General features: G+C 41.3%; 1 protein-coding gene across 7 annotated transcripts in view; it reads right to left on the bottom strand.

Annotated features, from left to right (window-relative positions):
- COL22A1 (collagen type XXII alpha 1 chain) overlaps nucleotides 1-25997 on the bottom strand; it is a 227291-nt gene that overhangs the window by 179568 nt on the left and 21726 nt on the right. For all 7 annotated transcript variants that reach the window (XR_005601553.1, XR_005601552.1, XR_005601554.1 and 4 more), the window contains exons 2-3: nucleotides 20310-20474; nucleotides 15621-16187 (exon numbers count right to left, since the gene is read on the bottom strand). Coding sequence is in view for 4 of the 7 variants with exons in the window: in XM_039549899.1 (XP_039405833.1) it covers nucleotides 15621-16187; nucleotides 20310-20400 (658 nt within the window). In the remaining 3 variants the exon portion in view is untranslated. The remainder of the gene's footprint in view (nucleotides 1-15620; nucleotides 16188-20309; nucleotides 20475-25997) is intronic.

Consider the following 25997-nt stretch of genomic DNA (forward strand, 5'->3'; position numbering starts at 1 on the left):
GCTGGAAAAAATCACAAGGAAAATATATCGGTGATCTCTCAACAAAGCTGTTTTTCCATCTCTCTGCCAGACTCACAAATTTTACTGCTACAGAAAACTATGACCAATGTCAAGGCCTCTTGCACACGACATCAGACATCTCATATTCCACAGCAATATCTGCAATATCTGCTTGTTTGGAAAAGAATCTTTCCTTTTTCAGAAGAAAATGATGTTAAAGCCAGCAGTTTGAGGCTGAGATGAACAAGACCTCATCTCTTACAGAGGCATCAGCCTGCATTTTAAAGAAGCCAGAGCACACTCTACCAGCCCCATAGGTGATCTTTTTTCAGGGATTAACTATGCTCAGTTAGCAAAAATGAATCTTACATGCCCCTTAGAAGCAAATTCTAGTTTCCACTTTTGCCTTACTGAAGGGATTCAGACAATCAGTGTAACAAATTTTAACACTGATGATGTGCCCTCTATTTCCACATTTCCATATGTCTCCAAGGCAAGATAGGTACTGATGGTCATATCTCCTCTTATTTTCTTCCACAGGTGGTTTGAGAGTTTTGATCATTACCAGTGCCAGTGTTTTATGTGGCATGTATTGTCTTAGTCAGTGCAAGGTTATGTAGAAGTCCAAATAAAAGAGTAATCTAAAGGTAAGATTCAGTGTCATGTTTCTCTTGACATCTTGCACAAATCCCAAGCAAGCCCAAGTTTCCATCACACGGTATCTGCCCAGACAAAAATAAAGCTTCACATGTGCATCCAATCTACTGTTTGCATTAACTTCTTTATACATGTACATAGGACATCAACCTGTGGGAGCGAGTCCAGAGGAAGCCACTGAGTTGATTAGAGGGATGGAACATCTCTCCTATGAGCAAAGTTGGAGAGAATTGAGATTATTCAGGAGGTAAAGAGAAGGCTTTGGGGTGACCCAATTGCAGCCTTTTTATAGCTGAGAGATGGAGAACGAATTCAAATGGAAAGACAGTAGGTTTAGATTAGATATTAGAAAAAAGTTGTTTTACTCTAAAGGTGGTGAAGCACTGGGACAGGCTGACCAGAGAGGTTTTGGATGCCCCATCCCTGTCAGAGTTCAAGGCCAGGCTGGATGGAGCTGTGAGCAACCTGATCCAGTGAAAGGTATCCTTGTCCATGGCAGGAGGTTGGAAAGAGATGATCTTTAATGTCCCTTCCAACCCATTCTATAATTCTATAATAAACTTCTAAATGTAATTTCTTTTGAGTTAATGTTGCCATGGTGTACCTTACTAGAACCACTCCCTGAGCTGGCCCATTTTAACCAAGAGGATCTACCTCCCACAGCTGGAGTTCATCACTTTGTGCTCCACCTTCATTAAAAAGAGCTGCCATAGCAGAATGAGTGAATCCAGCAGGGAAGGTTAAATGCTGCTTGACAGAATCACAGGGGAGTAAGCACTGTGTTGTTTTCCTTGGTGAAACATCAACCATTTCTTCATGCTATCACCCTAGCACAGCTCCTCCTTGCCTACAAACCCAGAAGTGCAGGGAGAATCAAACTCTGCATCCAGCCTGGAATTCCAGATGAAAGTGAAATAAATAGCTCAGCGCAAGAGCAGGAAAGCACACAGGCAATGTTTTCTCTTTACTGGCTTCAGCTGCTTTTTCATGGGTCCCACCAACCCTATGAAAATCATCAACATGTCAAAAAAAACCCCCAAACCATCAAAAACCCAACAAAACAACAGAAGTTACTATGTAATTATAGATTCATTGCAGATATATGTCTACACTCTCCACTTTCCCATTCAAAATTATATAATTAAACATCTACTGATTCAATGAAAACTCAGTGTGTACTATTCTGAAATTAGGACACTCACCTCCCCCCATGGGAGCACAGATCCACCCAGCATGAATAGCATGTTTATCCACCCCTGTGGTTTCCATTCCCTAGATTTAATTTGTGTTAACCAAGAGAAATCCACTCAATTCCCTTTCAGTTATATATATATATGGATGTGTGTGCATATACATACATTAAAAAAAAAAGTGGATGCTATAAAAAGAACTGGGTCCAGAAGAGAATAAAGGATATTCCAAAAAAATATCCTGTACTACAAAAGAGGCTTATTTAAAGGATGGATTGTGGGGGATGCCTGATACCATGGGAGTCGTAGAGTCCCCCATCAGTGACCATTCTTCACCAGAAATCCACAATAAGATGAGCAGCCAGCCCCTTCCACTTAGTGACTTGTTCAACACTTCATCCCCTGCTCAGTTTGAATCCATCCAGTCACAGGAAAAAAAGTCACAAGCCCCTGGGACAAAGCAGATGAAGGGGAGAGGGCCCTTGGTGCCTTCAGTCCCACTGTGTTCTGCCGGCAGCAGGTTACTTGGAAGGCTATTATATAATGAGGGGTGGTGTGGGAAGAAAAAACACAGACAAAACAACCTCTGTGACTATGAACTTATTGACATCAATTTACTTGGCGTTACTCCCTCTCACTCCACCACAGAGTTCCGGGTAGAAAACACTTTTCCTGAAAAGCTGTTCTTCTCCTGTGCATTTTGTGGTGAAGGGGAGACAATTATTGAGAAGAAAAAAGGAAAGAACAGAAGATGAAAGGGTCAGCCTCGCACAATTACAGCCTCAAGTGCTCCTGCACCATTCCTGAACTGCACCAACATAGCCTCAGCCTGGCACCACACTGGAGGTGCTTGTCAGGCAGCAGTGGGAAAGATGTGAGCAGAAACACCATCCAGAAACCTACAGAGCCAGCCCAGGTCCATCTTTAGAGCTGGGCTGTGCTGAGCGCACTAAGGCATAGGGACACCCCTGACCCCACCCCTGCCCCCAGCGGTAAAACCTCCACATACAGCCAGCAGTGAGGAACCATCTCCTAAGAGCTTCTACGTTTGTTTCACATACCTTCCCTGCTGGTAGGACAGGAGGAGTTCTTTTAGGACTAAGAAGCTGGATCTCTACAGCCCAATGTGCATCTCGTTATACTGGAGTGCACCAAACCTCTCATGGAAAACCTTCCGAGCTCCCCACAAGGAAGGGATTTGCACCACGTGTAAGTCTGTTCAGCCAAGGTTTATTTCTGAGATCTTTTACTGCCCTGCTGTGTGAGCTTAAGAAAACCATTGGATTCATGAGAAATAACTCAGAATGTATGAAAACAGTTTTACAAAGTCGTGACAAGTCAGTCTAATAGTTTCTCAGATGTTTCATTAATTAAACATCTATTATCTTGAGCAATAGTAGCTTGTGGAAAATAATTAGCAGCGAGATATTACTGAGCATAAACACAGAGGAGTGAAACTAATCTATGCTCAAAAATAGAAATTAATGCTTTAGTTATAAGATAAACTAAAGAACCAAAAAAAAAAAAAAAAAGAAAAAAAAAGAAAAAAGGAAACAACCTTCTCTGGGATCTGAACAAGGAAGGAATATTCTTGACCCTGTGAGACTAAGAGATGTTTTTCAAAATTTCAGTAGCACCTAACATTTTATGGTCAAGGCATAGGCCCATGGGAATCAAAGTAAAAAGCTGAGAGACTTTTCTTTATTACAGGGCCTCTAGAACAAATAAAAATATCAACCTCCAAATCCAAATTACTTATAATCAACTCAAAAATAGCTTGCAGAGATGAATGTAGTGGCAGGGTGTAGCAACCCATCCACTAATTCCATTTATTTAGAGTTCCTATGCTGTTTTCTTGTGTTGTCAGCAAGCACACAGGACAGTATTTTTAACTAAATAATAGTATGCAAAAGGATTTATGATGAAAAAAAAACCCACCCACTGGGATAAACTCCTAATTATAGACGATAAAAATCCTTGATTCTGAGCCAGTCATACATTAAAGAGATTCCTGGGTACCATCTTACATTGCGTGAAGCCACAGTGTCTTACAGCTTGTAAAGCTGTGAGCACGTAAATACTCAGCTGGTGATAAATACATTATAAATATAATACTAGCCAAGGAAATTAATACTTCAGGATATTATCAAGGTCACTACAAAGAACAGTTTATCAAGCAGGTAAATTAGACAGGCATCTGCTTCTGTGCTTGCTAATAGAAATCAGAACAGCCAGTGTAAATGATGTTGAATTTTTGAAAGATTTGCAGTTCTGCAAATGTTACACTTGTCTTTAAACAACTTTGTTAAAAATCAACAGGTATGACCCACTATTCCAGCACACAGCTCTGATAGCTTGGAGGAATAGTTAGCAGATACTTCCCTGAATAAACTAACAGAGTAAATTTTCCAGTACATTTTGCTTTATTTCGTGAGTGTTATACACTCACAATTCAACTAATACTCATATCCTATTCATTACAAGGATAATGATGATTTCCTTCTATTTTTATAGAACTTTGTTACCCTTTTCATTAGAGCCATGAGCTCTAATAGAGCCACAGGTGTAGAAGTGGGGTTATTTGTCTGGAATGGGAGTGATGATTGCAGGTTGTCAATAAGATTATCTAGGGATTATGGCCAACATCTGCCCTGTAGCAAAACTCTTGGCTCTGGACACGCCCAAAATATATAGGGAAATATGATGTCGGGAACTGGAAAAAATGGATATCCAGTTTCCTCGTCAAGACACCTAAGTGACCTTTCCAAAGTGCCTGATCTGTGCAGTGTGCTGCACCAGAGAGCATTGAGACTGAGTTTCAGGAGTCTGTGACTCAAAAGCTGGTCTGGATCATTTCAGTCCCCTGGGGATTGTTAGTCCTGAGCACATCCCCTCTCTACCATGTGCCTTCTTATATGTGTTATGTTTATATACGAGTCAAAATATCCGAGACAAGCCATGCTGTATTCTATCAGACAAGCCCTGCTCAGCAATAACAAAACTATCTCTACATTGTCAACACTCTATTCAGCAGAAATCTATCTCCATACCAGCCACTGTGAAAAAAATTAACTCCATCTCAGCCAAAACCAGCACACTACTGCAGAGGGGCCATTCACATGGACACTTCTGCAAATGGCACCCAGAGTGAATTCAATAAAAATTTGAATTATAGAATCATAGAATGGTTTGGTTTGGAAGGGACCTAAAGGATCATTCAGTTCCAAACTTGCCACAGGCAGGGATACCTTCTGCTAGACCAGGGTGCTCAAAGTCCTGTTCCACTGGAACCTGCTCCAGTGCCTTACCACCCTAAAAGAGTTTCTTCCTACTATTTAATCTAAATTTAATCTCTTCCAGTTTAAAGCCATTTCCATTTTTTCTACCAGATAATAATCAGATAAGAAAGACTGTTTAATTACCTTAACCCATACTCAGAACTCCACTGGCTCAAAGTCATTTACCAGCTTTCCAATCCCATCCATAGCAGGATGAATTTATCCCAGCAGTTCTTCCACTGGGTTTGTTCACCAGGTCCTCCAAGTGAATTTTTATAAAGCTTGTCTCTATGAGAAGACAACCAGGATGCACCAGCAACATGGTTTTGGTTAACATTCGAGCTGGTCTGAGCTGGCATCCTTCCCATTTTGGTTCCAATAAAGTACAGTTTGGTTTGGGGTCTGACCTTGTTACAGTGAGAACTGGAAGGATCATTAAGCACGAGTGGATTCACGCTTCAATTAACAACAACAACAAAAAAAGCTATTAGCAGCAAAGGTATCTTTCAATAATAGTAATTTAAAAAGCTATCTCTGTTACTCTTAATTGTATTGCAACCATTAGCTGTTTCTTAAAGCATTATCTCCTTGCTATAAAGGAGTCAACAGACTGCAGCAGGTAATATCACAACACAACTCACTTCAAGGACAAATTTATCACAAGATTTAGGAACAAGCCAAGGATAAGGGAGAGGGAACCATTCTTCTCACGGGAGTAGTCCCTTAGGGATTAAATAAATTTGGCAGCGCAATCTTTGACCCTAAGCATATGGCAATACTTGATAACAGCTCTCTAAACTGACATTGTCTCCTTCGACTGCACAAGTCCTGCAGCATCAGGGAGCTGGGTGAGAAATGCAGCATGTCCACCTCAGCTTGCAACAACACTGGCCTGAGTATCCATCAGTAATATAAATTTCAGCAGACTGATGTACTGGCAAAGGAAGCAAATATTATTGTATTCCCAGAATGCAGCAGGGAAAGGTTCAGCTCTTTTGCTTTTGGTTGTCAAAGTGAAGAATCCAATGAGAAAGTTATATAAGCACTCTCAAAAGTGAATGAAAAGAGAGAGACACAGAGGTTGAATCATGTCACCTGTCTCGAACAGTTGTCCTCAAAAAGGATGAAACATTCTCTTGAGATGTGTACTCCTTTCCACTGACTATCGAAAGACCACAGACAAATAACTTCCAGGCTACTGTAGTTAGATGATATGAATACCACCAAAGATACTTGAATATAAAGATTCAAGTTTTCAAAAATTTTTAATTCTCTTTATGCTTCTCAGTTCTGATCCAACATCAGTCTTTGATCTAAGCTATTAAGAGTCATTTGCCACAAAGCTTTAGAACTAGTGACTAAAATTCTGCTGCACCATTACACCTGTCATATTAGTACTGCAGCTTCTCACAAAGATGCTGCATCTTCAGTGCCAAAAAATAGCGGTTTGTTTAGTAGATATAGAACTAATATATAGATAGAACTAATATATGCTCTCCATCTTGCTGTAAAACCCTGGAGGAACAAAGCACAGTGATTCCTATGGCAGTGTAGCTAAATGAAGCCCTGCCCACAAGTTGTGGATTCGGTTGATTCTGTGTAGTTACTTTGCAGTAAAAATGTCCTGTATTTCATCCTCTCTAGAGCTTTAACATACCTTTATCTACCTCACTGCAAAAAAGACTGAAGCTTCAGGCTGAAAGGACACAGGTTTATTTTTCAGAGTTTATATACATAGAAATAAATATCTTATATACATTCACACATGTATATGTATTTTATATATAAATTACTTAGTGTCCTAGAGTACAGATGAAGTTATAGCTAAACTGACACTGAATGTTGACTATTAATCCATAAGGAAATTAATGGAGTTTAGGAATGTGATATCCCATGACCCTGCTGTTCAACAGACAAGGACAGCATGTGACAAAAATCACCTTATCCAATGGAGCTACCTTTCCTGAAAGATACCTTCCTTACTTCTGGCCAGGATTAGCAGCAGTACTCACAGTTCCCAAAATATACAGCATGCCAAAAAGCATTTTATGCAGAACTTAGAACTATTCTCCACCATTTTAAAATACATTAATACAGCAGAGCTTGAAACAATTTCTTAATTGCATTTTAAAGACCTTAATTAGTACTTTACCAAAAAGCAGTTCTCCAAGGTGTCAGAGTACTCCCACTGCTTTTGTTTCACATCATAAACAACCTTACTGATTTGAAAAGGATTTTGGTGTTTGTGTGTAACTTGTAGGGAACTTGATGGGATTGAATCACCAACCCTACAATTTACTAACAAAAATAGCCCACCAGTTAAACCACACTGCAGCTCTACCACTGAAGAAAAAATATTCTTAACAGACTGGTACATTACAATTCAATTTTGTTTGTTGGCTTGGTTGATTTAAAGAAAAAAAGTTGAAATTCAGTGGCGTTTACAAACATCCACAGAAGAAAGGATGCACCACTTCACATTACCAAGGGATGAGAAAGGAAATCATTGTGTCATTTCAGTTTGAACTCCAGTAATAGCATGAATATCTCTGTTGCAGACACCACACAAGGTTTACAGGTATCACAGATCTGTTCAACCAGTTGCCCCATCCCTGGAAGTGCTCAAGGCCAGGTTGGATGGAGTTCAGAGCAACCTGGGATAGTTGAAGATGTCCCTGTCCATGACAAGGGAGTTGGACTGAGATGATCTTTAAGGTCCCTTCCAACCCAGGACATTCTATGATTTTATGATCTACCTACAGCTTCAAAATAAGCCCTTCAAACTTAAATGCCCAGCTTTGCTTTGGTCCTGATCACAGAAATAAACAACACTGCTGTTCTAACAAAGCTGTTCTAAAGACAGCTCAGCTAAAGACAGAACTGGAAGCAATGGTTTCATTCCCGATCTTAAAAATAGGTGTTCCTGCCCATTTTGTTCCAGGTGTTAATGTGACAGCTTATCTAGATCCAAACACAGTTTGGGTCTTATAGTTCAGTTCTGCCTGTGAAATTGTTTCCAAAATCAGTTTAATTATTAGGGGATGCAAAGACCTTGATTCAATACCGTGAAAGGTCACAAATTTTCTGGTTAATCTATTTGATGAGAAAGCCGAGTTTTTGTGCCAAACCTTTTCCCAAGTATCACAGGCAGCCCATGACCAGCAATCACTGCATCTTTCCATGAAATCCAGGACCTGCCATGGTACCTCCAAGCTCCCTCATTAGGTTGAATCATAGGATCTGCAGCTCTCATTACAGTTACTCCTCACAAGAATTTGAGGCTGGAATTTATGGAGCCAGGAGCAAAAAAAAAAACAACACCAGCCCTGAGAGACCAAGCTCACCATTGCTATAGTGGGCTTATAGAAATATTCATTTTATAAGAAGCTGGGGGTTTCAGGAAACCCACTGTGTTTCAGGAAACCCACTGTGTTTCACAAGTATAATGTGTTATGATGGAACCTTTAATACATTTCATGGGTTTTGCATGCTCTGACATGAATTCAACCCTGTTCTATCATTTTCAGTAAATTCTACCAGCTCCATCAGGAGAACTGGGACTAAATCTCCATAGCACCTCCCCAGACTTTGCCCATCCTAAATAGGACTACATCCCCAAATCAAGGGAGAGCAGAGGAAATCTTTAATTTGCAGGTACACCTAACCACAGCAGGCAATGGTCTATTCCATTAATAGATTGTGCTGGAAGTTACCATTAGATTTTGATGTGAATAGTCGCATAAAGCATACAAATTATCAACAGGGCAGGCTTACAACACTAAGACTTTAAGTAAGTGGTGTCCTTCCAGTTTGAGGTCAGTTTAGGGGTTGTTAATGAAGGAGGAAGAAAGGCCTGACTGTACAAATCTGCTGAAATATAAAGTATTTTAGATTCGTGAAGTCTACATGCCAAGGATTTTCTCCTCATAGCTTTGTTTTTCTTGGACAGAAAAGCCTGTAACTAAACCTAAAGCCTCAGAGGTTTTTAAGTGCCTTGCCCTAGTCTCCTGCTGAGCATCTGGCCATCTTCAGAGGTTATTCTTTCTACTGAACATTCCTCAGCAGTTCATCAGACAGCAAACACCAAGAAAGACAGTGCTGCCCCAAGGATGAGTTGTCTCTTTTACCCCATCATTTGGACTCCACTGGAGCAGAGAGAAAGCCTCCTTCTGATTGCAGCTGGAGAAATATTGGGTTCCACAGATCAATTTTGAACAGGCTGAGCATCCACAGATCCTGCAAAATCAATGAGGGCTGCAGATATTGCTGGAAAACAAGCTACTCCCAGCACATAAGAATATGTTCCAGCTTTTTGCCTGCTCCTTTTTCTGTATTTCTCCTTGACTTCTACATTATTTAGAAATGGCTTCCATAGTCACCACATTTCCCCCCTTTTTTTTTCTCCAAGCAGCTCATTACTTTTTCATAAGATGCCATTTCTCCTGGCTCTGAGACTCATGCTTTCCCGGACTGTCTCAGTATTTCTTTCTAAATCTGGGACTTACTTTTATCTGAGTCTTTGCCTTTACTATTAGTTTTACTGTACATCAAACATTGTTTAGAGAGCTTTCTTGTCTGAAATGAAAAAAAAACCTATTACAATCTTGGGGAGATGTTATCAACCAGCCCAATTTTGTGATTTCAGACAAGATGTTGGCAGTCCAGAGATTCACTGCTTTACATAAAATTACTGCCTGTGGCTTATGATGCTACTATTCGTCTGTAACTGCTAAAGAAAGAAGCTAGAGGTAAGAAAGGCAAGTGCAAAAGGTTTAATTGATCTCATTTTATTATATTCCTATCTTCAGAGTCCCATATTAATATTCCCAGTGGTATGTATGAAATTGCAGGATTGGAACAGACTCCTTTTCTCACAAACTGCATCAAAGAAAAAAAGTAAAACCATTTTCTTTCACAGACTTATTTCTAAAACTCTGGTTTTTGGATGACTTCTGGATTCATATCTTTTCCCCCTCACCAAAGAAGAAATCAGGCCACAGATGCTGAAATATCCTCATCACCTGAGGGCAGTGTCTAAGACATTGCTTTTTCCAACGTACAAGGGAAGGAAAATAAATCAATAAATCACTTTCTGAAACTCTAATAGAGCTAACATCCATTCTGGAGGAGAGAAGCTACCCGGGTGCACAGAAATATCAAAGTGCTGCCTGGAGGCACTGACAGTCTGTGTCTAAGTGAAGGTGGTGGCAAGCTTGCTTATCCCTCCTACCAACAACTCCCAGCAAGATGCTCCCAGCCAGACACAGCGTGTCTGAGGAGGGAGAACTCTGCCATCCCTCCCTCAACAAACAGGAGCTAAGGCTGTAGTAAAACAGCAACAATTACGTGTACTGGAAGGCCTGTTTAAGGAAAATGGAACAGGATCCTGAAGAGATCCATCTGCAGAGGGATATTTTTGTTAAGCAAGCTGTTTATTCAAGGCAAGCAAGTTGTGCTGAAGCCTAGAAGTGGAGTTTGAATGGAAAAAAACCTGCCTAGCAATCCACTTTATGCACACTTCAACCAGAGAACAGCAGAGCACAGGCTTGGGTTTGCATTGGGAGCACATGAAGGATGTTCCTCAGTTTTCTGAAGTCCTTAACTAATGTTCATCAAGCTGATATGAGCTAGCACTGCACCAAAGGACACAATCCAGGTCTTCTGCACCTAGTTAGCTGTTCTCACCTTGTGCCAGTTCCTCCCCTGGGACAGCATGGTGAACTAAATCTGAGTAAAAACTAATCTGGGAAAGAAAACAAAAATATTCCTTGGCTCCCTGCTGTAGTTCATGGTGGCGCCACACAAACGCATGTGCTGGCAGATGGGAGAAGGAAGTTAAGAAGAATAAGATTTTCTTTTTTAGAAGTGGGGCTGGTCATAAAACAGCACTGTTGCAAATCTCAGAATAAACCTATTCATTTCAGAGTACCAAGCAAAAGAGGGATTTATTGAAAATCCTATAATTGTTTATGTTGGAAAAGACCTATAAGAATATTGAGTCCAACCATTAACCCAGCACTGCCAGGTCCACCAATAAACCATGTCCCAAAGTGTCACACCTACACATCTTTTAAACACCTCCAGGGATGGTGATTCCACCACTTCCCTGGGCAGCCTCTTCCACTGCTTCACAATCCTTTCAGTGAAGAAATTTTTTCTTAATATCCAATCTAAACTTCCCCTGGTGAAACTTGAGGCCATTTCCTCTTGTCCTGTTGCTTTTTACCTGGGAGAAGAGACCAATCCCCACGTGGCTACACCCTCCTCTCAGGGAGTTGTAGAGAGTTACAAGATTCCTCCTCAGCCTTCTTTTCTCCAGGCTTAACACTCCCAGCTCCCTCAGCCACTACTCAAAGGACTTGTGCTCAAGATCCTTCACCAGCTTTGATGCCCTTCTTTGGACATGCAACATTTAAATGATGTGGAGATTACGCAGTGCCAGAACTGTAGTTATGATCTGGGAAAACAGTCACTTCTGCACAATCTGTGGAGGAACTGAAGGGCAACCAGCAGCCACAGCTCATTCCCAAAGTTCAAGACTGCCTGCCAGAAGCCAGCTCTGGAACCATTTCTCTCTAAGCTGGTGATGATTGGTCCAAGTGGAAAATTAGATCTGAAAGTTTCAGACATTTTATTTGAAAATAAAACATTCTGTAAAAGAATATGTGAATATCTCTGCTGTGCTTCCTGGAGCCAATAGACAGTTCTCCAACTAAATTGCAGAAGACCACCACTAAATAAATATTTTGTCGCCTCACATCCATGAAAAGTCATTTTTTTTTTTAGTTTCAAGAAAAGGAGAAATCAGTTGGAAATTCTGTCACAGACCTTTTATGCCTTCACAGGACACTGCAGTTAGCCAGCAAATATGGTGATGAAAGGATAAGTGATCCTGTCATCTGTAACATGAGTGACTGCTACAAGTTGGAGATGTTACAGAGTTTGGGAAAGGCACCACTGCAGCTGTGGGAGTAGAGCATCAAGAAGCAGCAGGACATATCAGCAGGTCACTGCCCAGCTGCAGCTTTTTAAAAAGCAGCAGTTGTCTGCTGAGCTTTTAGCAGACTTCCCAAGCCATCTGAAAGTCACTAGATTTTCAAGTGATGGTCAAATTCTTAGTACCTGCACCTAATCTGGACATCTTCTTAAGCGGCAAAATTTGGAACATACCCTTAGGTGTTGATATGTTCCAATATTTCAGTATTTTTGTGAGATTTGACTGTACTGATAAGTCTCTTAGGAGGTGTCAGTCAAGATATGGCAATTCAGATGCCTACCCTTTGTCATGGTCTCTGTGCATGAGGTATTTTTAACACTGAAGGCCAAGAAGAAACAGCTTGCTGTTTTTCTGTGATTATATCATGAACCCGGGCAAAGGCAACCTCAAAAAAAAAGACATTTCTGAAGCTTTCAGACTATTCTTTTGACAGGCCTTCAAGGTGTTGCCTTGAAGGCTGGAAGCCCTTCATCATCAGTAACAGAACAGTGGTAGCGTATGTCTTGTTTTATGCACTTCATACACTACCCAAAGTCAACAAAGACGTGTAAAAATAGAAATATAAATGTTGTGAATCATCTGGACATGTGACTGCTTTTGATACCACAGGCCTCACTAAATCAACTGAAATCAATGACAAACCATCAGTATCAAGCCATTTTTTAAACAATTCAGCCTCATCTCCTTCTGTTTGCAAAGCATTTGAGATTCATGTGATGATGGTCCTTTGGTCTAGTGTATTTTTAAATATTCCATATCTGCCTGTTGTTATCCCTGCAACATATAAGCAGGAAATGTATTTAGGAAGCATGTAGTATCTTTGGAATTTTTAGCAGAATGTATCTCTCCTGCTTTCCTGTGAAAGCATCACCCATTCTTGCCTGCCAACTATAGTCCAGAATGTAATGGAGATGTGTGACAAAAATATCTCCCCCTGCCGTGATGTCCTGCTGAGCAGACATGTTATTTTTCGATTATGCTATGCTTACTGCCACAAGAGCAAATGAAAGCTAAAATGCTATTAATGCACTCAATGAGTCTTAGCAATGTTCTTAGCAATAAATTCAGTCAAATATAGCAAGATGGAATGACAGAGTCTAGGCCAGATGTCCAGGGAGACCTGAGACAAGCGATTCTGAACAGCTGCTGGCATAAAATCCAGCATTTGCAACACTTCACGACCCTTCCCATTTCAGTGGCAGTACCAGGACTGGAGGACTCGTCAGTGGTCAGTACAAAAAAAAACTTCCTCCCATTTCCGCCCTTTGATTGATGTGTCTCCCTGGAGCTCACAAGGGATTATGTCTATTAAAACCCCAGCTTGGCTGTGGCAATATACACTTTTGTCTGTCTCAGAATGTGCACAAAACAAACAGCAGCTTGGCATGTGCCCTGGTCACGTTTTCCACCCACCCTGTGGTTTGTATGTTCATGTTTTTGTGCAGTGCTGTCATTAAAACCACTGAGAGCTAACTGCAACAGCTGTTAAAGATTGACCTTCTAAATAGGTAGAAGGTCCAGCCATCACTCCTTTCCTGTTCCTACTGTATTAACAGAATTTAAAAGTGGTACATGCACAAGAAATCTCTTGGTCCTGTTCTCCACCTCAATTCTCTCACCCTCCCAAATAGTTCTACCTCACACATGCAGGTAACAAAAAATTAACTGATCTCTACCGTAGTATTTCTGCTGGAGGTGCTCTCACTACCTCATCCTCTGCTTCAGCAAGATTTTCATGATTTTTTGGACCTGATCTAAACATCATGCCTTGCAAAAGCTTTCTGCATGCAAAGCAGTAAATTAAGTAAGTATGATAACACTGATTCTTGCCAAAGAGCACTTTCCCTGTTTTAAATGTAGGAAGAAAAAATTTAGGGAAGACTTTGGGATAGTGTATTTAAGGGGGAAAAGTTTCTATGCAGGAGGAATTGCAGTCAGAGGTGAGAATATGTGAGCGAAATAGCCGAGCAGACACAGAGGTCAGTGGACTCATCAGATTCAGGATGAAGGATGCTCCCAGTGGTCCTTTGTAATCAAATGAGAAGTGTTATGCTGGCACGTGTGGACACAGGATGGGCTCAGAAAGCCACAGACAGATGGTATTATACTCTGACAGGCAGGTAAAGGATTTTTTGAGTAGGCAACAAATGATGACCCAGGTACAAAGTAGAGAAAACACTTGCTTTGGAAAAGGAAAGCAATAGAATTGCAAAGGAAAATCACATTTTTGGAGTTCAGCAGCTGCAGCAGGAAGTTGTTTGAGTTGGCCAAGTATGCCAACCAGAAGGCGTTACCCTTCTCTATTACAGCCCAGTTGTGTGTAGGATTACATAAGATTTTCACAGAAAAAACCCAAGCTCCTTCAGTTTGCATATCTTACAGTCATTATCCCCCATGACTTCCATTTGTATGGGGATAACACCACCCATTAACCATTTATGTTTAGGCTAAAAAAGCAGTCACATCTTGACATTGCTGGGCAATGTCAACTAGACTCTGCCTGCTCGTGCTTGTCATTCTTTAAGGACCCTACATAAGCCCAGAGCTTTTTTCTTACAAATGGAGTTCACAAAATGCAATAACAGGTCTTCACAACATCATCTACGAGGCCTGTTCACAGTAACCACAACACACACTGCAGCAAAACCAGGCAGGTTTCATGTAGTCACTAAGAACAAGAGTGATTTATCTGTGGTGGAAGGAGAACAGGCTGTGTGACTGCTGTTCCTGTTAAAGTGCTGGGAGATACCAGCCACAATGCCATTCCCATTCTCTTCACCAAGGAGCTGGAAAATCAAGGTCATTTATTCAGTGCAAATCCTCCACACTTTTCTCCATTAAAAGTCATTCAAGACATCACCAATGCTTGTGCTGTTGGTGGCCAGAGCACTACAGAACACCAGTTGTCAGTAGAGTTGAGATGCTGAAAGGCAGAAAACACTAACATCCCTTTGCTTCCTTAAGGATCCTTCCCAGCAGCATCCAGAGCATTCTTTTCACAGTACAATGCCAGCAAATAAGGTGGGGGGTAAAGATCGTACACAAAATAACCCAAAATCTATGTATAAATAAGATGTCACTATTCATATTCAGTAGTCCAAATTATTATAAAGTAATTAACTATATCAGAACGAAATGGGAATTAATCTTTTGCTCTGGAAGATGACCTATAGTTAATACTGACTTGGGAGAAAAACCCATCACATCTCTTGTAGTAAAATGATAGAATCATAACAACAGAGAATAGTTTGGGCTGGAAGGGACCTTAAAGATCACCCAGTTCCAAATCCCTGCCATAATCAGGTACAACTTCCACTAGATCAGGTTGCTCAAAGCTCCACCCAACCCGGCCTTGAACAGTGATCTCTTACAGAGTGGAACTGAGTGGAAGACATGAAAATAAAGAAGTATAAGCATGAAAGAAAACAATCACAGCTTTTCATACCTATATGCTAACTGAACCTATTTTAATTCTGCAGAATGGGGCGTTCTACTTACTCTCACAGAGACGCCTCCTCAGCTTCCCCCGAATTTTATCAATGGCGTTGTAATCAGAAACATGAAACACGTGAGCAGACTTGGGCTCTGAAGCAATCTCATCGAGTTCCTCTTTTAAGGCTTCTCCAACACCCACAGCAAAAATCCTAATCCCAGCCTGATGGGCTGCAGTGGCTGGATCCAAGACAAAATCCTGGCTCCTTCCATCAGTCAAAAGGATAGCCACCTTTTTAACAGTTCGATCACTAAGTCTCCCACCAGCTTCTTTGGAAAAACTGTAGGTGGTGATGTACCTGAGAGCATCGCCAGTGTTCGTGTTACCCCCATAATACTGAATCTTTCGTGCAGCCTCTTTGATTTCCTCACGGGTTTTGTACTTTCCCAGGTCGAACTCCGTGGTTGGACGATCGCTGTATCGCACCACACCTACACGGGTTTTGTCTGGCCCAATCTCAAAAGTTTCCACCAAATTAGACACCCACTGACGAACTTTCTCAAAATCTTCTTTTCCAACGCTGGAGGAGGCATCCAAGAGGAAGACAAGGTCATAGTGAACGCTTTTGCAACCTGCAAGAGTGGCAGGAAACATTGTTAAGTGGCAGGAAACATACCAAATATTCCCTAGCCACAACTCCCTTGTGAGCAATTTGGAAGAGGCAGCAAACCTTCTCCCTATCCTGCAGAGGAAAAGCAGATTCCCAGCCTTTCTTCCTGTGATTCACCTCATCTGTTTCAGGACATCTACAGACCAGCACACACTCTGCTTTGAAATGCAAACCCTTTCTGTTCCTTTGCTTCTAACTACCTCTGCTCAATCCTTCACCTACACCCCCTGCATGCACATGAAGCTCTTTTTCTCTGACTTCACTGCAATGCCTTTGCTCAGGCAATGCTCTGAAATGACCTGGACAGATCAAGAGCCCTGCCCTGACCTTGCCTATGCCAATCCTGACCCTGAGTATTGAAGCTTTCGTGTTCCCTCTTGCATTAATGTTATGATTAATTTATGCTTAGCTAGAAGTAGTTATTTTGCTCAGCATGGTATGTTGATGCAGCAAGTCTATAACAAGATTATTTCAATTTTGAGGCTTTCTGCCACTGACTATTGACTAACGCATGACTCACTGAATTTTAGGATATGTTCCTCAACAACAAAGGGCAGCTGCCTTGTAAGGGAAAAGTTCACTTATACCCACAACCATCCCTTTGCCTCCAACCATGATACTTTCAATGTGAGGCCTGTGTAATTCAAAACACAAATTTATTTTAATTGCAACTTGTTTGGTCTATCAGTCCAGACTTTCATTTGTCAGACACTTGCTAAAAAAAGTAGATCTCTCAGGAGATGTTTCTTAGCTGTTTCTGGATACATGCAAGTCAGGATGCAGTAGATCCATAAAAGTCCCACAGATGCCCAAGATTTATCAACATAATTCCCCAGCTGGACAAAATGTGCATATAAATACATATGTTTCTCTAAACCAGTATTATAGACCACAATCCCTAATAAATTTTGAGTTTTAAGACTGAAAGCTGCTCTACAAAGTCAGTTTGGTCACAGCCACCAACCATTACTTCTCCAGCAGTTCTTGTCTCATGTTGTCTCACAAAGTAAAACTGCATGTTTGAACCAGTGATAAAAAATACGTATTTCCTATTGAATTCCAGCACTTGAACCTATAGGAAAGTCAAAAAGTCTTCTACCACACCCAGATTTTGAAATAAGTTGGCTCTGGTTCTTTTGCTCATCCTAGGGTTGTGACCCGGCCCAGAATGGAAGAATTCCAGAACAGCCTACTGCACTGGGCGGTAGGGAGTGGGTAGCTCAGCTACATGGAGAGGATTTGCCTAAGGAGAAGAGTAAAAGCATTACAAAAGAGTAGGTCAGTGTTCACAGTATTGCATGATGACCATGAGAATGACTGAATGCACACTTGGAGTGTGGCAGGTGATGAGAAATGAGCATCATCACCTGCTGCTGTGTTGACTTCTGTAGCAGAGCACATCCCAGCACATTCCAGGCGCAGGGCCCATGGGAACAACCTATGCACACAGGATTGGGATCACACTGGGATCAGCCCATCCACATGGGATCTCTTTGGAAACAACCTGTTGTTGTGGTTGCCCAGCTGGCAACTAAGTACCACACAGCCCCTCACTCACTGGCCTCAGCAGGATCAGGGGGAAGAGAATTGGAAAGGTAAAAGTGGGTTGAGAGAAGAAAGTTTAATAATTGAAATAAAATACAATAAAACAAAATAAGAAGAAGAGAAAGAAGAAGTCGTAATGAAAAGCAAAATAACAAAGAGATATAAATAAAACCCAAGAGCGAGGAGTGATGCAAATGAAAACTGTTGCTCGCCACTGACTGACTCACAGACAGTGCCTGAGCAGGAGTCTCCAGCCAAGTGACTCCCCAGTTTTATTCCTGAGCATGGCACCTTATGGTTTGGGATACCCCTTTGGTCAGCTGGGGGCAGCTGTCCCGACTTTATCCCCTCCCAATTTCTTGTGCACCCCCAGCCTCCTGGCTGGTGTGAGGAGGAATAAAAAAGGCCTTGACTCAGTGTGAGCTCTGCTCATCAGTAACAAAAACATCCCTGTGTCATCAACACCGTTTCCAGCACAAATCCAAAGCACAGCCCCATACCAGCTACTGTGAGGAAAATTAACTCTATCCGAGCCAAAACCTTCCTGTGGGAATGTGTTCTGTGATGGCATTTGTGAGCGAGGGAGTGCTCGTCTCTAACCCCAGAGCAATAAAAGTCTGTCTGGAAAAACTCTCTTGAAGGCAATCTGAGAGGGGAGATGATGGTTTATATAATTTTATATTTTGGCATGTAAGTTACATTAAATCTGTGTATATCAGCTGGACTCTCAAGTGTGGTTCTGCTTGATTTTTAGAGAATATAGAGGATTAACAGCAAAAGGTAAGAAAAGATTCTACACTTTCCCACCTCACCTCCTTCCTAAATTCATTATTATATTAATCTATTCTGGCTGGAAGAATGTTAATTAGGTGAGACTAACTAGAGAGCAAAACCCACAAGGTACAGAACTTCCTGTAACTTACTTTAATGACTCTCAGCAGGTGAGACAACTGCAATTTCAAAACAAACAGAACAGACAGAATGAATTCTGTCTGTGTTCAAGGGAAATGAGCCTTAAAACAAGGGGGAGTTAAGGTGATGTCTATTCAAGGCAGCATTGCATGGAAGAAAAACATGGTCTTTCAGGATCATTTTTTTTGAGGTAGTGATTCTTTGCTTACACACCTGATGGCAGTGAGATGAAATGCTGCAGAAATGCTTTTAGTAAATATTAATCTGCATTTTTAGCACTCTAATGTCCACCACTGGAAAAAATTGATTGTTTGCCAAGAATGCCATAACATTACTTTTTACTGGCAGAAACAATTCAGTTCATGTTAAGGGAATATGGGAGATAACTCATAGAAAGCAAAAATTCAGGTTTGTGATTGCAGAAATGCTCTCTGGGAGCATGATTCAAGGAGTTGTGTTCATCTACTCAGACACTGAATGAACTGTTTTGCAATATTTCCTTTAAAAATAGTTCACAAACAAGCTATAAGCCCAAAATTATTTAAAGTAAGCACAGAAGGAACATATAAATGGCACCACTATATTCTGCCTGTGACAGGTCCAGAAGCAGAGAAAAAAATGTGAGATTTCACTTTTTTTGGTTACTAAGTATTTATTCCTGTTAAACTTCATCTAGAAAACCATAGAAAGATCACATAATAAAGCTGTAAAGCAGCTATTCCTTAAAGTGAAAGAAGGTCTAAAATAGCCTTTTCTTTCTTATAAAATACCCAAGCCTACAGAATATAAGCTTTCCTAGAAAAAGAGTGGGAAAACCTCCATCTCTAAATGCCTTTGGACTCTTATGAAAAAATTGTGTGGATCTACAACCATGTTAAATTTGAGGTGTGGCATCACTGATGCCAGATAACTCAACTCTTCTTGTTACACACAAAAGCCAACGTGTCCTTTGTCAAGGATCCCTGTAAGAACAGTCCCTCAGCTACACCATCCTCTAATGCATTCAGTGGCATTTGGGGGAGAGTGTTCATGAGCCCAGGCCAAAAGCTGTGCCAGGGACCATGCTACCAACTAGACAGTAGAGAAACATAGAATCCTAGAGTCACTTAGGTTGGAAAAGGCCTCTGAGATCATAAATTTCAACCACTAACCCAACACTGTTACGTCCATCACTAAACCATGTCCCTAAGCACCACATCAACACATCCTTCAAATATCTTGAATCAAGGGAGGGTAAGAACAGTACCCTGGCCCTGTTTAGCTCACAGGAAAGTCACAGCCAGGCAGAAGATTCACCAGGTCTCATGTGACACCCACAGGAGGCAATGGAAGAGGTGATCTCCATGCCAGTGCAAGGTAGATGCAGCACATCAGAGCTAACTGTGGTGAGCTGCTCCTCTCGCTGTGGGTAGCTGAGCTAAACTTTCTAAGCCTGCAACAGAACAAGAGACCCAGGTAAACCACAGCCTTGAACCCCGAGCCTTCTCCATCCCTAAGGCCCATTTAATGTATTTCCAGCAGTAAATGTCTTGGGTTGTTTATAGTTTTCCTCCTTGTACTGATGGCCTCCCAGCCATGGGAGAGCCCCAGCACCTCCAGGGCACGAGGCAGTAAACTGAAGGCGTACCTGCTCTTTGTGCCTCGGTTCTCTCCCCGCTGAACACGAATGTGAGAAGAACCAAGAGATGGAGGATACAGCACCTTCCCATCATGGACATATCCGTATCTCCTTTCTCACATCAGCTCGTCTTTTCTCCGTGGTGCGAAGCTTGCTAGAAATCCAACACGCAGCCTAGAGAGGGAAATAAAGAGCAAGTGTTATCTCACAGCAACACAAACAGCAGCAGTGATGCAAGTCATGAGAGCAACGTTTTGGAGAGTCGCCTCTTCTGCTTGTCATTTTACTTGACTAGACATAAACTGCTCAGACAAAGAGGCAGGAGTTCACCTACTTTTCAAAAGCTATACTTGTTCACTGGCTCTATTCACTGTGAAGCAGCTGAATGGAAACAGGAGAGAGATTACCAGATTATTATACTTTAATTGAGCCCACTGCCAACTACACAATCAGCGCACTGGAGTGGAAACCATTCCTGACCTGGCCCTCCCACGCATTCATCATTAGGAGATACACAACGCAGAGCCCAGATACAAACCACTACAAATCACACACACAACCCGTTGCCACTTCACCCATCGCTGCTTTCAGTCAGTTCAGCAGCCCCAAAAATGACAAATGCTAAAAATACACCGTTTTCATATATATGTTTGTTGCCATTGGTCCTTCTTTGTAGGAGTAAACTCAGCAGTTTCAAAACATGTCTTTCCACTATTTAGTTTAAAGATGTGCAAAAACTCAGGGTTATCTTCAGTATAAGGTCTTTGGTTTGAGTTGACTGTGAGTGGAGTCACTGAAGTCAGAAGGTATTGTAAGAAGTCAGGCAAAGTGTCTGAGCTGTTAAAAGTTAAGCTGTGTTTTCTAACACTAGATCGACACTTTAAAAAATAAATCTCTTATTGCTCTTGTTTTATTATTTTTTATTATATCATAAAGTCATTGCAGTTTGATCTACTGTTTGCACACCCAGAAGGGAGAAACCAGCTTCCACTCTGCATCTCTCACTGCCTAAGGCATTATTTTTAAAAACTTTCTCCCAGATTCTGATTCCTTCTTTTCCTCTTTAATGATTCTAATTATTTCTTTGTCCATTTTCTTGGGGAAGTTCTGCCTTCTCAGTGTTTTAACATGCATGTCTGCTTCTCACTGTTGATAGCGGGGTAGAAGTCATGAAGGGGACACTGTCTGATGTAGTTCATTGCTGCAGGGTCGATTATGCCTTCTAGGATATTTCTTTTCAAAGCAATAAGGTTCTGTGGGAATCACAGACAGAAAGAACAGTGGCGTCAGCATTGGTTCAAAACCCATTTTGATCAGTCAGATGCTGGGCCTATCTCTACCACGTATCTCAGCATGTTGTCCTGGTTTAGGAAATTAAAAAGGGGAAAAATCTTATGAAGTTGTCAAGATGTCACTATAAATCCTTATCCCCACAAAAAAATACAGGCTCTTTCCAAAAGATAAAATACAGGCTATTTTCGGAAGTCCGTATCACATCCAGACAAGGAGAAAAAAGCAATACATATAATAAATCCTTCACTGCAAATAAAATTTGGAAGTGTCTGCCAAGAGTGGAACATAAATACAAGAAAGATTAAAAAAAAAAAAATCGTATTTATTCATGTACCAACTCTAAATACAAAATCAAGTGCTGTAGTTTACACCTCAGCCAGATGATGTCCCTACCAGACAGTGAGGTGTTCAGGTTTGAGCCAGCTGGAAAAGGCTGCAGGGTAAAAAAGGCATGAAAACACCACTGTGCCCTACAGGAGTTAGAATTTCCTTCTAAATAAGCACGTTATTGAAATACCAATCAGGCAGCCGCCTGCAGAGGGATCAGGACAGGCACTGCTTAAAATATCTACAGGAGCCTTCAGCCCAAGGTTTTCGCTCCCCTGGATTTTTTTAGGAAACATTGTTTTTGGGTACTAGTGATGGGACAGCAGGTTTGTGGCAGCAGCAAGAGCTGGGAAACCAGATCTGCCAAGCGACATCCTGCACTTCCAGTGCCGAGCTCAAAACGTCCTTTCTCTGTGTCTGGGCTTGCACGGCTGTGAAGTTTTATAAATACATTCTTAAAAACAGTCTTGACCAGCTGCTAACCCACATGAGGCCAGGATAAAAGGAGCAGAGCACCAGCTGGTGTCAGTCAGCAGAACAACTCCGGCTCTGTGAGCAGCGGATGCAGCTCGGTGGATGGGGCTCACTTGGTACATGTGGGATTCTACCCCAGCAGAAGGACTTCCCCCATGGCCAGGCCTGAGGGCTCTGTCTCTAAGGCCTCATTATTCTCCCCTCCTTGTCAAAATGCTTCAAGAACTCATTTCTGCGTTATGAATGCTGCAAGGTGTCTCAGAACAGCCATTTAGGCTAAAAATAGTGGCAAAAAAAAAGCTGCAAATCAAAACAGAACATCTGCTTAAAATCTATAATCATAACTTGTGGTGGCTTTAATACACATTTATGGTTCAATATTATTCTTGCATTCAGGCCAAAATATATAATTTTATCCACTTTTATAGCATGAAGAATTGAACCAAGTCTCTTAACTTGCAACTACTTCATGTACAAATATACCAGTGAGAGAAAATTGCCCCATTCACATCAGCAGGACTCATGTCATGGCAAGGAAGTCTTCAGGGATGTTAGAAGAAAGGTTGGAAATGAAATATTTTTAGTAATGGGTTTTCCATACTTCTTTCTTTCCCACTTCAGTCAGCCACTTTGAGACTGAGCCCAGTTTGAAATTGCAGCAGCTGATCACTATTTATTTCCCTTTCCAGGAGAAATGGTCAAAAAGGAGCCAAAAGTGGTACAGTTTAGGTTTCAGAGTGATCCAAGACTATGAAATTCTCTTTAGTTGACCCTATTTCCAAATGGCCAACATGGATTTTTTTTTTATTACTATTATTTTTAGTTCGGCCTATCATGTGGGAATAATTTTGCTCAAAGAGGCCTAAGTCAATGTACATCATTTTAAAATAGCTCCCATTTTCTTTGTATTTCACAAACATCACTTTGGGATTCCCTTGTGATGCATTAAGGGATACTGCAAAAAGAACTGACAAATCCCATCACGTCCAAATTTATCACTGAACTGCGGGTTCTGTGTCTGAGGCTCCATTTTTAATAGTTTAATGGGAAAAAAAGAAGTGAATACTTCTGGCTACATGCAAACTTGATGTGGGAATGGCATCCTGGCTGAGAAGTCAGTAAATGTTAGAGTGAGCCCTCTACACTCAAAATACAAGCACAGCACTAAGCTATTCATACCATCTCACAGTTGAACAAACAATATGCAAAAGATAGGCATGAGTTCTATATAACTTTCAGCTTCAGAATGGCTTTTTGTAGGGGTTAGGATAGAGTTTTAGGTCAGTTAGAATCCATGGTAAGGTCTCTCTAGTTTTGAACAATAAGTAAACACTCATTGGGAAATGTAGGGCAAAAAACATCAATAAAAAAAAAGAGCCAAAGAAGAACTGGGACTTCTCAACACTGCGATTCAGAGAACAAGGATGAAAAACCCTTGTGGAAAAAGAGAAGCAAAACTGTTTGTTTGGAAGTGGCATCTTGAAAAAATAAAAGGAAAAGAAAAGGCAGCCATGGAGAATGTGTCAGAGAAGAAAACTTCACGGCACTTCTATGAGAAGCAATTTGCACTGGCACTGGATATACCCCATCTCAGCCTCTCCAGAGACTGCTCTTCTGTCCTGGTTTGAGAGACGCCATCAACAGCAAAACCCACGTGAGTTAGAGATGGAACAACACAGAACACTTTCTGTGATCTCCTTCATTCTTCAGAGAGTGATTCAGGCACAAATATTCATTAAGCAAAATAAAATAAACCTGGAGTCACAGTAAGACGAGCATTTCAGGAGTGTGATTTAATAAAACCATTTCTACCTCATGCGAGCAAAAGTTCAAAGACCCTACAGGGACAGTACAAAGACCACTGAATCAAAGTTGAATGCTAAAAGTATGCCCAGTTATGTACTTTAGACACCTCATGAAAATATTCAAGCTCCTACTTGCATTTTTCTAAATTATACCACTGAACTGTCTGTCTCACTGTTAAATTCAAGGGGGGCTGATTCTATTATTGTGCTTGATTTCATCCATTCGTCTGCTGCCACTGAACATCACCATATGCCATATAAATGTTGTAACTATGCTGGCATTCATAATGTGATTTTAAATGTCTTTGGTATGCTCCTCTGAAGAAGAGGTTAGCCGGGGGTGAAAAAGACAGTGTCCAATTACACAGCTTTTCACACACACACAAAAAAGAAAAACAAATATAAAACCCAGCACACTAATACATCTGACATCTTAGTAGAGTCAGTTTGTTGATTGTGCCTCTTCCAACTACTGAATTAAGCAATTTAATTATCTAAATTATTGCTGATGTGAGCAGGAACCCAATCGTATAAAAGAGAGATAGGACTTTCTTCCCTGTTGATCATCCCATGCAGTTGTGTATCTTTGTTTGATGATTTTTATAGAAATCATCCGATGGCATTTCTGGAAGATGTGCATCTTCCCAGGCCTGATCCAAAGCCAACTGTAGTTAGTGAAAAGAGGGACATTGATTTCAGTGGACGTTGTTTAAAAACCCAAGTGAATAATAGAGCAGAAAACTCTTTGCTAACACCAGAGCTCTTCCTGAGGTATTTTGCTCAACTACAACTGATCCAAAGTCTGCTGAAATCAAGGAGGACACAGTCAGCAGCCCCACAGTATGTTGGATGAAGCCATTCATGCACCCTGCTAGCAGAAAACTCTTCAATGTCTGCTCTAAGTGCTGGCGAGGCTGCAGGGGGTGGGATGTTTCTTCTCTTCATGTGCAACGACAGAATCACAGAATTGTTTGGGTTGAAAGGGACCATCAAGATGATCCCATTCCAACCCCCGCCACAGGGAGGGACACCTTCCACTACCCCAGGTTGCTCAGAGCCCCATCCAGCCTGGCCTTGAACTCTTCCAGGGATGATGGGGCATCCACGGTTTCTCTGGGCTACATCACATCTCAAGAGCAACTTCTATCTCAATCCCTAAAATACTGCTCAGATGCAGAGAGATGGTTAACATGAGTGTGAGCCAAAGCAATCTGTCAGCTTTATGAGAGATGAAATAGGGTGGTGGGAAAGATCAGCAGACCATTCCATCCCATCGCTTTTTTTGCCTTAGCTGAACTATATTACTGCCCTGAAGTACTTGGTGCTGGAACTGCCTGGGCCCATGAATGATTAATATTGCTGCAATTGGAAGCAAGTTTGATTGTGCGAGAAATAAAGTCCATAATTTAGGAGGGGAAAAATAATAAATAGCTGTTCCCTAAGTGGCAGGTACCTGTCCAGGAGACAGAACAAAACAGGAGGTGAATGGGGAAAAATACCCTAAACAGGACCATAACCAAGAGTCCTAGAGGGCCATAAAGCACACTCCAAGGATTAACTCAACATGGGCATTTCCTAATTTGCAGCCTGAGAAATGTTCCTTTAACCTCTGTCATGCTGCATGTGCACACACAAGGAATCCTGAGAGAAGGTCAGAATTAGAATTCAGCTACCCTTGACTCCTTAACCTATGCTTGGATCATGCATTCCACAAATTGACCCCTCATAAATGCATTTACCATAGATGCTTTAAAACAAGCCCTTACTGGTTGTCTGCCAAATCACTGCTATTCTAAAA

The sequence above is a fragment of the Corvus cornix genome, chromosome 2 (genome assembly GCF_000738735.6).
Source record: "Corvus cornix cornix isolate S_Up_H32 chromosome 2, ASM73873v5, whole genome shotgun sequence".
NCBI lineage: Eukaryota > Metazoa > Chordata > Aves > Passeriformes > Corvidae > Corvus > Corvus cornix.